The sequence below is a fragment of the Pongo abelii genome, chromosome 20, assembly GCF_028885655.2.
Source record: "Pongo abelii isolate AG06213 chromosome 20, NHGRI_mPonAbe1-v2.0_pri, whole genome shotgun sequence".
Classification (NCBI taxonomy): domain Eukaryota; kingdom Metazoa; phylum Chordata; class Mammalia; order Primates; family Hominidae; genus Pongo; species Pongo abelii.
In genome coordinates, this window is record NC_072005.2 from 4845965 (window position 1) to 4858475 (window position 12511).

The window sequence follows — 12511 nt, forward strand, 5'->3', positions numbered from 1 at the left end:
CTCTGTGATGCGCGTCCTTGGCTGCGGGTGTTCAGGCCAGAGCTTGGCACTGTCTCGAGATGGTGATCAGGATCTGGGGCCCCACCCTCGAATTCCTAACAGCATAGGAGGCTGCCCACTCGGGGACTAGCCTGGGGACCCGAAGCCGGCTGCCTCCCCCTGTGTCTCCGCGGAGGGTTCCGCTCTGCTCAGCCACTGAAACTGCCACTCCATGCGTTTTTCTGTTTTATTCCATCTTCCGGGTTTGTCATCTCTCCCTCATCCCCACCCCTAACGTCAGTCTCCAGTCCTTGCACAACTGTTTACCGGGCACTTCCTACCTGCCAAGCACAGGGTCCACACCAGTGGACACAGATGGTGGCTGCGTCTGTCCATGCTGCCATTGTGAGATTTCACAGACGGTGTGGCCTAAACACGGACGTTGGTTGACTTGCTCACTGCAGCCTCCGCCTCCCGGATTCAAGCGATTCTCCTGCCTCAGCCTCATGAGTAGCTGGGACTACAGGTGCCTGCCACCACACCCGGCTAATTTTTGCATTTTTATTTTATTTTTATTTTTATTTTTTATTTTTTTGAGAAAGAGGCTTACCCTGTTTCCCAGGCTGGAGTGCAATGGTGTGGTTTGGCTCACTGCAACCTCTGCCTCCCAGGTTCAAGCAATTCTCCTGCCTCAGCCTCCAGAGTAGCTAGGATTACAGGTGTGTGGCCCCTACGCCCAGCTAATTTTTGTATATTTAGTAGAGATGGGGTTTCAGTACGTAGGTGAGGCTGGTCTCAAACTTACTGACCTCATGATCCACCCTCCTCAGCCTCCCAGAGTGTTGGGATTACAGGCATGAGCTGCTGCACCTAGCTTATTTTATTTTTTTGAGACAGTCTCACTCTGTCCCCCAGGCTGGTGCAATGGTGCGATCTCGGCTCACTGCACCCTCTGCCTCCTGGGTTCAAACGATTCTCCTGCCTCAGCCTCCCAAATAGCTGGGACTACAGGCGTGCACCACTGCGCCCGGCTAATTTTTGTTTTGTTTTGTTTTTGAGAGGGAGTTTCACTCTCGTTTCCCAGGCTGGAGTTCAATTTTATGATCTCGGCTCACTGCAACCTCCGCCTCCTGGGTTCAAGCGATTCTCCTGCCTCAGCCTCCCGAGTAGCTGGGATTACAGGCATGCACTACCGTGCCTGGCTAATTTTGTATTTTTAGTAGAGATGGGGTTTCTCCATGTTGACTGGTCTCCAACTTCCGACCTCAGATGATCTGCCCGCTTCAGCCTCCCAAAGTGCTGGGATTACAGGCGTGAGCCACCGTGCCCAGCCATGCCTGGCTGATTTTTGTATTTTTAGTAGAGGCGGGGTTTCACCATGTTGGTCAGGCTGGTCTTGAACTCCTGACCAGGTGATCTTCCCGCCTCGGCCTCCCAAAGTGCTGGGATTATAGGCGTGGGCCACCTTGCTCGGCCTTTCCTCTTGTTCTAAAGACACCAGTCCTATTGGATTGGGGCCCACCCTACTGCAGTGTGATCTCATTTTAATATGATTTCATCTGCAAAGGTTCTGTCGACAAAGACCCTGTTTCCAAAAACAATCCTATTCATGGGTACTGGGGATCAGCCTTTGAACATCTCTTTTTGCAGGGGACACGGGGAACCCATAACAATTCAGTACCTGGAATGTGCCTTAATATACCTGCGTCTTCTCAACACCAGTAAATAAGCCTGTTGGGAGGGGCCTCTGCACACTGTCGGGAGGGGCCGTCTCCATCTCGGCTTATTTCCCATTGAGGGAAGGAGGCTTGGTCTTAGTGCGGGGTCTAAGGCCGGGGCTTTCCTCCCAGCTACCCGGAGAACGGCGTGGTCCAGATGAACTCCAGGGACGTCCGAGCGCGCGCCCGCACCATCATCAAGTGGCAGGACCTGGAGGTGGGCCAGGTAGTCATGCTCAACTACAACCCCGACAACCCCAAGGAGCGGGGCTTCTGGTACGACGCGGAGATCTCCAGGAAGCGCGAGACCAGGACGGCGCGGGAACTCTACGCCAACGTGGTGCTGGGGTGAGCCTCGTGTCCTGGGACGAGTCCTCCCTCTCTCCTTTCCTCCCCTCCTGGCCGCCCAGCCCCTCCCGGGGCCCCCGGACTGGCTTTGAAGCCGTCCAGCCAGCGCTATGTGTGCGAGGCCCTTAGCCTCCGGCCTGGCCTTCCTGCCTACCCTCTGGGGTCTGCTCCTGCTCACTGCTAAGCATCTTTCTAAGACCGACCACCTTGTGCCCCTGAGTGCCTCTGCCCAGGGAACCGTCTCAGACCCCCAGGCCCTGACAGGCAGTTGTCAAGCTTCCTTTTTCTCGTGTTTTTTTTTTCTTTTTTTGAGATGGAGTCAAGCTCTGTCGCCCAGGTTGGAGTGCAGTGGCACGATCTCGGCTCACTGCAAGCTCTGCCTCCTGGGTTCACGCCATTCTCCTGCCTCAGCCTCCCGAGTAGCTGGGACCACAGGCATCCACCACCACACCTGGCTAATTTTTTTGTATTTTTAGTAGAGACGGGGTTTCACTGTTAACCAGGATGGTCTCGATCTCCTGACCTCGTGATCCGCCTGCCTCGGCCTCCCAAAGTGCTGGGATTGCAGGCAGTGAGCCACCGTGCCTGGCCTCAAGCTTCCTTTTTCCCTTTTGTTTGTTTCAAATTTGGTGAATAGGTCCCATTCATAGGGTCAAAATTCAGAAAGCACCCAAGACCACACATGAAGGTTCTGCCTCCTCTGCCTGGTCACCCAGTTCCCCTTTTTGGCGACATCACTGTTAACCAACTTTCCAGGGACATTCTGTTCATAAACATACACGCCAAAGCACACCGCTTAGGAGTTCGCAAACTGCAGTCCACAGGCCTGCTGTGGTCCGCTGCCTGCTTTGACAAATAGTTTTATTGGGACATAGTCAAACCCATTTTTATCTTATTACCTGTGGTTGTTTTTGTGTTGTAAGAGCAGAGTTGTGTAGTTGCAACAGAGACTATGTGGCCTACCAAGCTGAAAATCCTTCCTGTCTGGCACTTTGCAGGAGCATTTTGCAAAGCCTGTTCTTTCTCCCTTGCCTCTTTTTGTGTGTGTGTGTGATAAAATGTATGTAACAGAAAATTTACCTTTTTTTTTTTTTTTTTTTTTTTTTAAGACAGAGTCTCCCTCTGTCGCCCAGGCTGGGGTATAGTGGCATGATCTTGGCTCACTGCAGCCTCCGCCTCCCAGGTTCAGGTGATTCTCCTGCCTCAGCCTCCCCAGTAGCTGGGATTACAGGCGCCCGCCACCACGCCTGGCTAATTTTTGTATATATATATATTTTTTTAGTAGAGTCTGGGTTTCACCATGTTGGCCAGGCTGGTCTTGAACTCCTGACCTCAAGTGATTCGCTCGCCTCAGCCTCCCACAGTGCTGGGATTGCAGGCATGAACCACTGCGCCCGGCCGAAAATTTACCATTGGAACCATGTTTAAGTGCACAGTTCAGTGGCATTAAACACATTTACATTGTTATGCAGCCATCTCCAGCACTTTGTCCTCTTCCCAAACTGAAACTCTGACTCCATGAAACACTCACTCCCCAGCCCCTGACACCTCTGCATCCTACTTTCCATCTCTGTGAATGTGACAACTCGGGGGACCTCCTAGGAATGGGATCACACAGGATTTGTCCTTTGCATCTGTTCACTGACGTCACTGAGCGTGATGTCCTTGAGGTGCATCAGGCTGTAGCCTGGTCGGAATTTCCCTCCTTTTTGTGGCTGGGTGATAGTACATGACATGTTGTCTGTAAACATGAGCATCTTGGCAATGGCGTTCCAAGTGCGCAGAGGTCCTGGGCCGGGACATTTATGGTGCATCTGTGGCCTGGTAGGGAGGTCAGTGAGCTGTGGGGGTTGGAGGGAGTGGCTGGGGCTGTGGGAGCCTCCTCACTGAGTCTGCACCTTCAGGGCATGGCTCGGGTGTGGTGTGGAATTGGTCTTTATTCTCTGCTAGGGGCAGTTCTGAATCTGAGATTCTCCGAGAAACTATCTGGATTGTTATATGGAATCTGATTTTTAAATGCTGGTGACTAACTTTTTTTTTTTTGGGACAGAGTCTCGCTCTGTCATCCAGGCTGGAATGCAGTGGCAGGATCTCTGCTTACTGCAACCTCCACCTCCCGGTTCAAGGGATCCTCCTGCCTCAGCCTCCTGAGTAGCTGGGACTACAGGTGCCCACCACCAGCTAATTTTTGTATTTTTAGTGGAGACAGTTTCATCATGTTGGCCAGGCTGGTCTTGAACTCCTGACCTCAGGTGATCCACCCACCTCTCAGCCCCTCAAAGTGCTGGGATTACAGGCCTGAGCCACTGTGCCCAGCCTATCTGGTTTTATAAAGGGCGGTTCCCCTGTACACACTCCCTTGCCTGCTGCCATGTAAGATGTGCCTGTGCTCATTCACCTTCCACCATGATTGTGAGGCCTCCCCAGCCATGCGGAACTGTGAGTCCATTAAACCTCTTTCCTTTCTAAATTACCCAGTCTTTAGTATTTAGTATGTCTTTATTAGCAACATGAGAACAGACTCATACAACCCCTTCCAAGCTCTCATGGTAGCTGATATAATCCACTTCTTTGCGGTTGAAGGATGGGGGCTTCATTTTTTTTTTTTAACTTGGCTCCTGAAGGCCGCCTGCAGTTCCTTGTCCTGTGGGCTTCTCTGATGTGGCTACTGATGTCAAGCTAGCAAGGGAGGACTTCAGCTAGTCGGCTAGTAAGATATAGAGCATTGTGTGATGTGTCATCGTCCCAGGAGTGACAGTCCCATCAGCTCTGCTGTATTTTATGGGTTAGGTTTAAGTCACAGCCCTGTCCATATTTTTATGGGGAGAAACGCCTACAAATGCATGGTTACCAGGAGGTGGGGGTTGTGGGGCCACCTTAGGCTCCATCCGTACCAGTTATATACCAGCTGCTGCCCGTTTACCCTGAGACAGATAACCTGCCCAGCCAGCACCCAAGAGCTTCCTCCACCTCAGTCCCTTCCCTAGCAGAAGAAAACTGCTTTTCTGCATATTGACTGTCACAAGGAAGGGGTGTCACCAGGCAGGGAAACGAAGATACCTGGCCGACCACACCTTGGGGTGTTTGGGTTCTTCGATTCATTCACGCTTGTGTCCCGAGCCCTCTGGGGATGCAGGAGGCACAGCGGGAAAGGGAGTGGGTGCTCGGTCCAGGCGGCCTTGGGGCAGACACTGTCCCTTGCCAGCCCCACGGGAGCTTCCAGGGACGCAGTGAGAGGGTCACGCTGAGCCGAGTCATGCCTCGCAGTGAGTCTGTGATATGTGCCCATCGTTAGCACCTTCGACTTCTATCATCTGCTGAGTCAGGCATCATACAAGATGAGACAGAGAAACGCGGCTGCAGTCGCTGTCTTAGGAGGCACCCAGCCTGGTGTGGGAGACAGATCTGCAGATGACAGACCAGGGAGATGCGTGCTCTGAGACAACATGTGAGGATGGGTGGCAGAGATGGCCGAGTGGGCTCTGGGATTGGGAGGCTCAGATAGGTGGCTGGGCCCCAGGTCCTGCTCTGGGCAGTGCTAGGAGCTACCAGCCTTTGCCAGGGCTGACTTCTACACTGGTGTCTCCGCAGTGTGGGGGTCAATTCATTCATCATTCATTTTCATTAAATTTTACCTTGCATTGTAGATTCACATGCAGTTATAATGTAGAGATGGCTAGTCGCAGTGGCTCACGCCTGTCGTCCCAGCACTTTGGGAGGCTGAGGTGGGAGGATCGCTTGAGCCTGGGAGGTCGAGGCTGCAGTGGGCCATGATCACACCACTGCTCTCCAGCCTAGGCAACAGCAAGAGAGTCTGCAAAAAAAAAAAAAAGTGGGGGAAAAAATAAAAGGCTATGTACCCTTTATTCAGTTTCCCCCAGTGGTAACATCTTATATTAATAAACTATACTGTGTTATCACAACTGGGATATTCACATTGATACAGTCAAGAGTGAGTTTCTTCCCCACAAAATCCTTCTTGTTGCCCCTTTTATAGCCAAACCCACCTCCCCATCCCCACCTGGTCCCTGACCCTCGGCAAGCAATAATTTTTTTTTTTGTTGGAGACAGAGTCTCGCTCTCTTTTGTTCTTCATTCACACAATTTTGTAATTTCAAGGATTTTTACAATTTCAACTTTGTAATAAGGATTTCCGTTATATAAATGGAATCACACAGTATGTAACCTTTTGGGATTGATTCTTTTTTTCCCGACTCTCCATAATTACAGATTCATTGAAGTTACCGCATATGAGTAGCTCATTCCTTTTCATCCCTGAGTAGTAGTCTGTGGTATAGATGGGCCACTGTTTTTTTTTTGTTTTTTTTTTTTTTAAACGACCCATTGGATATCTGAGCTGTTTCCAGGATTTTTTGCTGTTTAAGATTTGTTTATTTTTTTGAGACAGAGTCTTGCTCTGTTTCCCAGGCTGGAGTGCGGTGATGTGATCTCGGCTCACTGCAACCTCCGCCTCCCGGATTCAAACGATTCTCCTGCCTCAGCCTCCAGAGTAGCTGGGATTACAGGTGCGTGCCAGCACAGCCAGCTTATTTTTGTATTTTTAGTAGAGGTGGGGTTTCTCCATGTTGGCCAGGCTGATCTTGAACTCGTGACCTCTGGTGATCTGCCCGCCTTGGCCTCCCAAAGTGTTAGGATTACAGGCGTGAGCCAGTTCGCCTGGCCAATTTAGGATTTATTTGACTAAGTTAATAAGAAACAGTGGTCTGCAGTTCTCTTGTTTTGTATGGTCTTTGTTGGTTTGGTCAATACCAGCCTTATAACGTGAGCTGGGAAATGTTTACTCCTTTTTCTGTTTTCTGGAAGAGATTGTGTAAAATTTACGTTAATTCTTCTTTAAAGGTTTGATAGAATTCTTTAACGAGACCATAGGCTGGGCGCAGTGACCGATGCCTGTAATTTCAGCACTTGGAGAGGCGGAGGTGGGCGGATCACTTGAGGTTAGGAGTTTGAGAACAGCCTAGCCAACATGGTGTGAAATCCCCGTCTCTACTAAAAATACAAAAAATTAGCTGGGCGTGGTGGCAGGCGCCTGTAGTCCCAGCTACTCAGGAGGCTGAGGCAGGAGAATGGCGTGAACCCGGGAGGCAGAGCTTGCAGTGAGCCGAGATCGTGCCACTGCACTCCAGCCTGGGCGACAGAGAGAGACTGTCTCAAAAAAAAAAAAAAAAAAAAAAAAAAAAAACACATGGGCTTTCAGAGACCTGGTACGAAAGAAGAATGTAAAGTAGCTCATTAATAACATTTTCATATTCATTCCATGTTGAAATAATCTTTTGTCTACACTGGATTCTATGGAACATATTCCAATTACTTACACCTATGTTTACCTCTTAAATGTGCTTATTAGAAAATTTAGAATTACACACACAGCGTGTGTTCAAATGCTGTTTTCCTTGGACGTTGCTGATGGAGATGTCGGATTATTGATCTCGGGGGATCAGTTTCACTCACAGGAGTTCTTGTATGTTGATGTAGGCCATTGGATCAAACGTTGCCTTTATGAATTTTTTTTTTTTTTTTTCGAGTCTTGCTCTGTCGCCCATGCTGGAGTGCAGTGGCATGATCATCTCGGCTCACCACAACCTCCACTTCCCAGGTTCAAGCGATTCTCCTGCCTCAGCCTCCTGAGTAGCTGGGATTACAGGCACGGGCCGCCAGGCCCAGCTAATTCTTGTATTCTTAGTACAGATGGGGTTTCACTATGTTGGCCATGCTAGTCTCGAACTCCTGACCTTGTGATCCACCCACATTGGCCTCCCAAAGTGCTGGGATTACAGGTGTGATCCACGGTGCCCGACTTGATTTTTTTTTTTTTTTTTTTTTTTTGATGAGATGGAGTCTTACTCTGTCGCCCAGGCTGGAGTGCAGTGGAGCGATCTTGGCTCACTTCAGCCTCTGCCTCCCGGGTTCAAGCAATTCTTCTGCCTCAGCCTCCCGGGTAGCTGGGATTACAGGTGCGCGCCACCATGCCTGGCTAATTTTGGCATTTTTAGTAGAGACAGGATTTTACCATGTTGGCCAGGCTGGTCTCGAACTCCTGACCTCAGGTAATCGGCCTGCCTCGGTCTCCCAAAGTGTTGGAATTACAGGTCTGAGCTACCATGCCCGGCCAACCTCTATGAGTCTTGCTTGTCGGTTCTTGTCGATTTGGTGCTCCTTAGCCAAAGGTTGAAACTCATTCTCCCCAGGGCATCCTGCAATGAAACTCTGGTTTCCGTGTTTTTTTTGTGTTTTTTTTTTTTTGAGACTGAGTCTTGCCCTGTCGCCCAGGCTGGAGTGCAGTGGCTCGATCTCGGCTCACTGCAACCTCTGCCTCTGGGTTCAAGCGATTCTCCTGCCTCAGCCTCCCGAATAGCTGGGATTACAGGCGCGCGCCTCCAAGCTCAGCTAATTTTTGTATTTTCAGTGGAGACGGGGTTTCACCATGTTGGCCAGGCTGGTCTCGAACTCCTGACCTCGGCCTCCCAGTGTTGGTATTACAGGCATGAGCCACTGCGCCCTGCTCCGTTTCATCTTGCTTCTGTCAGTGCAGGGGGCGTAGCTGAGCTGTTGCCCCAGGCATCCTGAGTACCGGTGGTGTTCAAATGCCGTGAGTAGATTTAGGGGCCTCGGCAGGCCAGAATGTTCCAGCGTCCTCATTCCTTGCAGGGATGATTCTCTGAACGACTGTCGGATCATCTTCGTGGACGAAGTCTTCAAGATTGAGCGTCCGGGTGAAGGGAGCCCCATGGTTGACAACCCCATGAGACGTGAGTTCTGAGCCAGCCTTTCCCCATCTTCCGCGGTGGGCACGGGGCGGGGGCTCTTGTCCCGTCTCTGGCTTGGCCGGGCCCCGCTGGAGCTGACCCTGCCGCCCCGTGCCCAGGAAAGAGCGGGCCGTCCTGCAAGCACTGCAAGGACGACGTGAACAGACTCTGCCGGGTCTGCGCCTGCCACCTGTGCGGGGGCCGGCAGGACCCGGACAAGCAGCTCATGTGCGATGAGTGCGACATGGCCTTCCACATCTACTGCCTGGACCCGCCCCTCAGCAGTGTTCCCAGCGAGGACGAGTGGTGAGTGCGGCCCTGCCCGCTGCGGGGAGACCAGAGAGCCCCCTACAAATCCCCAGAGGGGCACTGAGGAGAGACCGGAGAGGGGCAGGCGCGGGGGCTCACGCCTGCAATCCCAGTGCTTTGGGAGGCCGAGGCGGGAGGATCGCTTGAGCTCAGGAGTTCAAGAGCAGCCTGGGCAACGCGAGACCAGCCTGGGGGACGTAGAGACTGTTTCTTTTTTGTTTGTTTGTTTTTTTTAGACAGAGTCTTTTTTCTTTTTCTTTTCTTTTTTTTCTTTTTTTTTTTTTTTGCGACAGAGTCTCACTGTCTCCCAGGCTGGAGTGCAGTGGTGCGATCTCAGCTCACTGCATGCTCTGCCTCCTGGGTTCACGCCATTCTGCCTCAGCCTCCTGAGTAGCTGGGACTACAGGCGCCCGCCACCATGCCCGGCTAATTATTTGTATTTTTAGTAGAGACGGGGTTTCACCGTGTTAGCCAGGATGTTCTTGATCCCCTGACCTCGTGATCCGTCCGTTTCGGCTTCCCAAAGTGCTGGGATTACAGGCGTGAGCCACCTCGCCCAGCCTTGAGAGGGAGTCTGGCTCTGTTGCCCAGGCTGGAGTGTAATGGCACGATCTTGGCTCACTGCAATCTCCGCCTCCCGGATTCAAGCAATTCTCGTGCCTCAGCCTCTGGAGTAGCTGGGATTACAGGTGCCCGCCACCACATCTGGCTAATTTTTGTATTTTTAGTAGAGACGGGGTTTCACCATCTTGGCCAGGCTGGTCTCTTCACTCCTGACCTCAAGTGATCTGCCTGCCTCAGCCTTCCAAAGTGCTGGGATTACAGGTGTGAGCCACCATGCCTGGCCTGGAGACCCCATTTCTACAAAAAATGTAAGAAAACTAGCTGGGCGTGGTGGCGCTTGCCTGTGGTCCCAGCCACTTGGGAGGCTGAGGTAGAAGGATCGGATCGCTGGAGCCCAGGAGGTCGAGGGTGCAGTGAACTGTGATCGCGCCACTCTACTCCAGCCTGGGTGATGGGAGTGAGACCCTATTTCTTTAGAAAAGTAAAAATGAGGTCAGGCGCAGTGGCTCATGCCTGTAATCCCAGCACTTTGGGAGGCTAAGGTGGGTGGATCACGAGGTCAGGAGATTGAGACCAGCCTGGCCAAGATGGTGAAACCCCATCTCTACTAAAAATACAAAAAAGTTAGCCAAGCGTGGTGTCACGCGCCTGTAATCCCAGCTACTCGGGAGGCTGAGGTAGGAGAATCCCTTGAACCTGGGAGGTGGAGGTTGCCGTGAGCTGAGATCGCGCCACTGCACTCAAGCCTGGCGACAGAGTGAGACTCAGTCTCAAAAACAAAAAATAAGTGGGGGGAGTGGTGAGGAAATCTTCCCATGTTCCTTGAGTGGGTGAGACCTGTGGCCAGCCAGGGAACAGAGCGCAGGGGGCTTCACAGCTTCTGCGAGAGGAGGTTTTGTAGCCACTGTGTTCCTGGTGCGCATAATGACAATTGCGGATGTAGATGGGGAGGTTGTGACGCGCTAGGCTCGGGTCTGAGGACCTGCCTGTGGTCATTCCTCCAGCACAGAAATGGGTGCTACTGTTGCCCTGCCCCCCCATCGTAGAGATGGGGAAACTGAGTCCACAGCAGTGAGAAGGCACCCACGGAATCTGTGCGTGTATTTCCCACATCCCACATTGCGTTCACTGCCACTGTTGGAAGATCCGTGGAATTCTCCGTGGAAGGCCAACAGAGTACCTGCTTTTTTTTTTTTTTTGAGGTGGAGTCTTGCTCTGTCCTCCAGGCTGGAGTGCAGTGGTGCAACCTCGGCTCACTGCAACCTCTGCCTCCTGGTTTCAAGCGATTCTCCTGCCTCAGCCTCCCGAGTAGCTGGGATTACAGGTGCCCACCACCATGCCCGGCTAATTTTTGTATTTTTAGTAGAGATGGGATTTCACCATGTTGGCCAGGCTGGTCTTGAACTCCTGACCTCAGGTGATCTGCCCGCCTCAGCCTCCCAGAGTGCTGGGATTACAGGCGTGAGCCACCGTGCCTGGCTTAGTTCGAATGAATTTAAATGTAAACAGCCTCGTGTGCCAAGCGGCCTGCAGTGTGGACAGGGGAGGATGGTAGTGGTGCCAGGTGGGGAGAGCCGTGTCCGTGGTGCGTGGGCAGAGGGCATGTGTTGGCTGAGACGTCTGCCAGGCTGGGCGTGGGCAGTGACAATCCCGACCTCACAGGTACTGCCCTGAGTGCCGGAATGATGCCAGCGAGGTGGTGCTGGCGGGAGAGCGGCTGAGAGAGAGCAAGAAGAAGGCGAAGATGGCCTCGGCCACGTCGTCCTCGCAGCGGGACTGGGGCAAGGTGAGGCGGGTCCTCCCCACGCACCCACGGCCCCTCCCCGCCTGCCAGGGCTCACGCTGTTGTTCTTTGTGTCTGTGCCTGGGACAGGGCATGGCCTGTGTGGGCCGCACCAAGGAATGCACCATCGTCCCGTCCAACCACTACGGACCCATCCCGGGGATCCCCGTGGGCACCATGTGGCGGTTCCGAGTCCAGGTACCTGCAGCGTCCTGGGGCTCCAGGGGCCACGTGGGCTCGTCCTGCTTTTCTGGGGGCAGTTTCTCCTGGCTTTGGCCAGCCAGGGGCCAAGGTGGTTACCAGTGGTGCCTTGGCTGGCCGAGGAGGGGTGTGGAAAGCCTGCAGGTTTCGGTTTACTCCTTATTTTACCAGGGACCTGAAATGAATCCTTGGGGGTGGGGGCTGGTGCTCCTCTGCTCAGAGGCGCGTAAGGTCATTCCCAAAGCTCCTGTCCCAGGGAAGGGGTGGCATCTGCTAAAAGGGACCTGTCTCAGCGCTGGTTGTGATCTGTCATTGGGGCAGCCCCTGCCTGTGACTGGGTGTTGACAGTGCTGGGCGCTGTCAGCTGTGGGCTGTGTGTCACGGCAGACGAGACACTTTGGTACTAGTGACATTGGAGCCAGGTGGTTCTCTGGGGCGGGGCAGTCCTGGGCACTGCGGGGTGCTGAGCAGCATCCCTGGCCCCCACCCACTCCATGTCCCCCCAAGTCATGACAACCAGAAACATCTCCAGACATGAGTGTCCCCTGGGAGGCAGGATTGCCCCTGGGTGAGATGCACTGAGCTCGGTGGACATGGGGCCAGGCGTGCAGGGCTAGGAGCTCCTGGGGCAGCGCTGTATCCCTGGTGCTCAGCAGCCAGCTGGGACCCCATGCTCAGGCCAGGGCCTCTCAAGGCATTTTGTGGAGTGAGTGGCAGGCTGCACCTCAACCGGCCCAATGAAGGCTGGCTTTTATATCATAACCTCATTTAGAACTCAGTCACCTCCACTTTTCTTTTTTTTGAGACGGAGTCTTGCTCTGTTGCCCAGGCTGGAGTGCAGT

The 12511-nt window shown here is 52.9% G+C and overlaps 1 protein-coding gene and 1 long non-coding RNA gene across 4 annotated transcripts in view; one reads left to right on the forward strand and one right to left on the reverse strand.

Annotated features, from left to right (window-relative positions):
• Window positions 1–12511, forward strand: part of UHRF1 (ubiquitin like with PHD and ring finger domains 1) — a 50953-nt gene that overhangs the window by 21447 nt on the left and 16995 nt on the right. For all 3 annotated transcript variants that reach the window (XM_024237711.3, XM_024237712.3, XM_024237713.3), the window contains exons 5-9: window positions 1830–2045; window positions 8715–8815; window positions 8932–9118; window positions 11348–11471; window positions 11559–11666. In XM_024237711.3, coding sequence (XP_024093479.3) covers window positions 1830–2045; window positions 8715–8815; window positions 8932–9118; window positions 11348–11471; window positions 11559–11666 — 736 coding nt within the window. The remainder of the gene's footprint in view (window positions 1–1829; window positions 2046–8714; window positions 8816–8931; window positions 9119–11347; window positions 11472–11558; window positions 11667–12511) is intronic.
• The window catches only part of LOC134760679 (uncharacterized), a 36007-nt gene continuing 28021 nt past the window's right edge, over window positions 4526–12511 (reverse strand). The window contains exons 3-4 of the long non-coding RNA XR_010138549.1: window positions 5681–5859; window positions 4526–5450 (exon numbers count right to left, since the gene is read on the reverse strand). This is a non-coding gene — a long non-coding RNA (uncharacterized LOC134760679). The remainder of the gene's footprint in view (window positions 5451–5680; window positions 5860–12511) is intronic.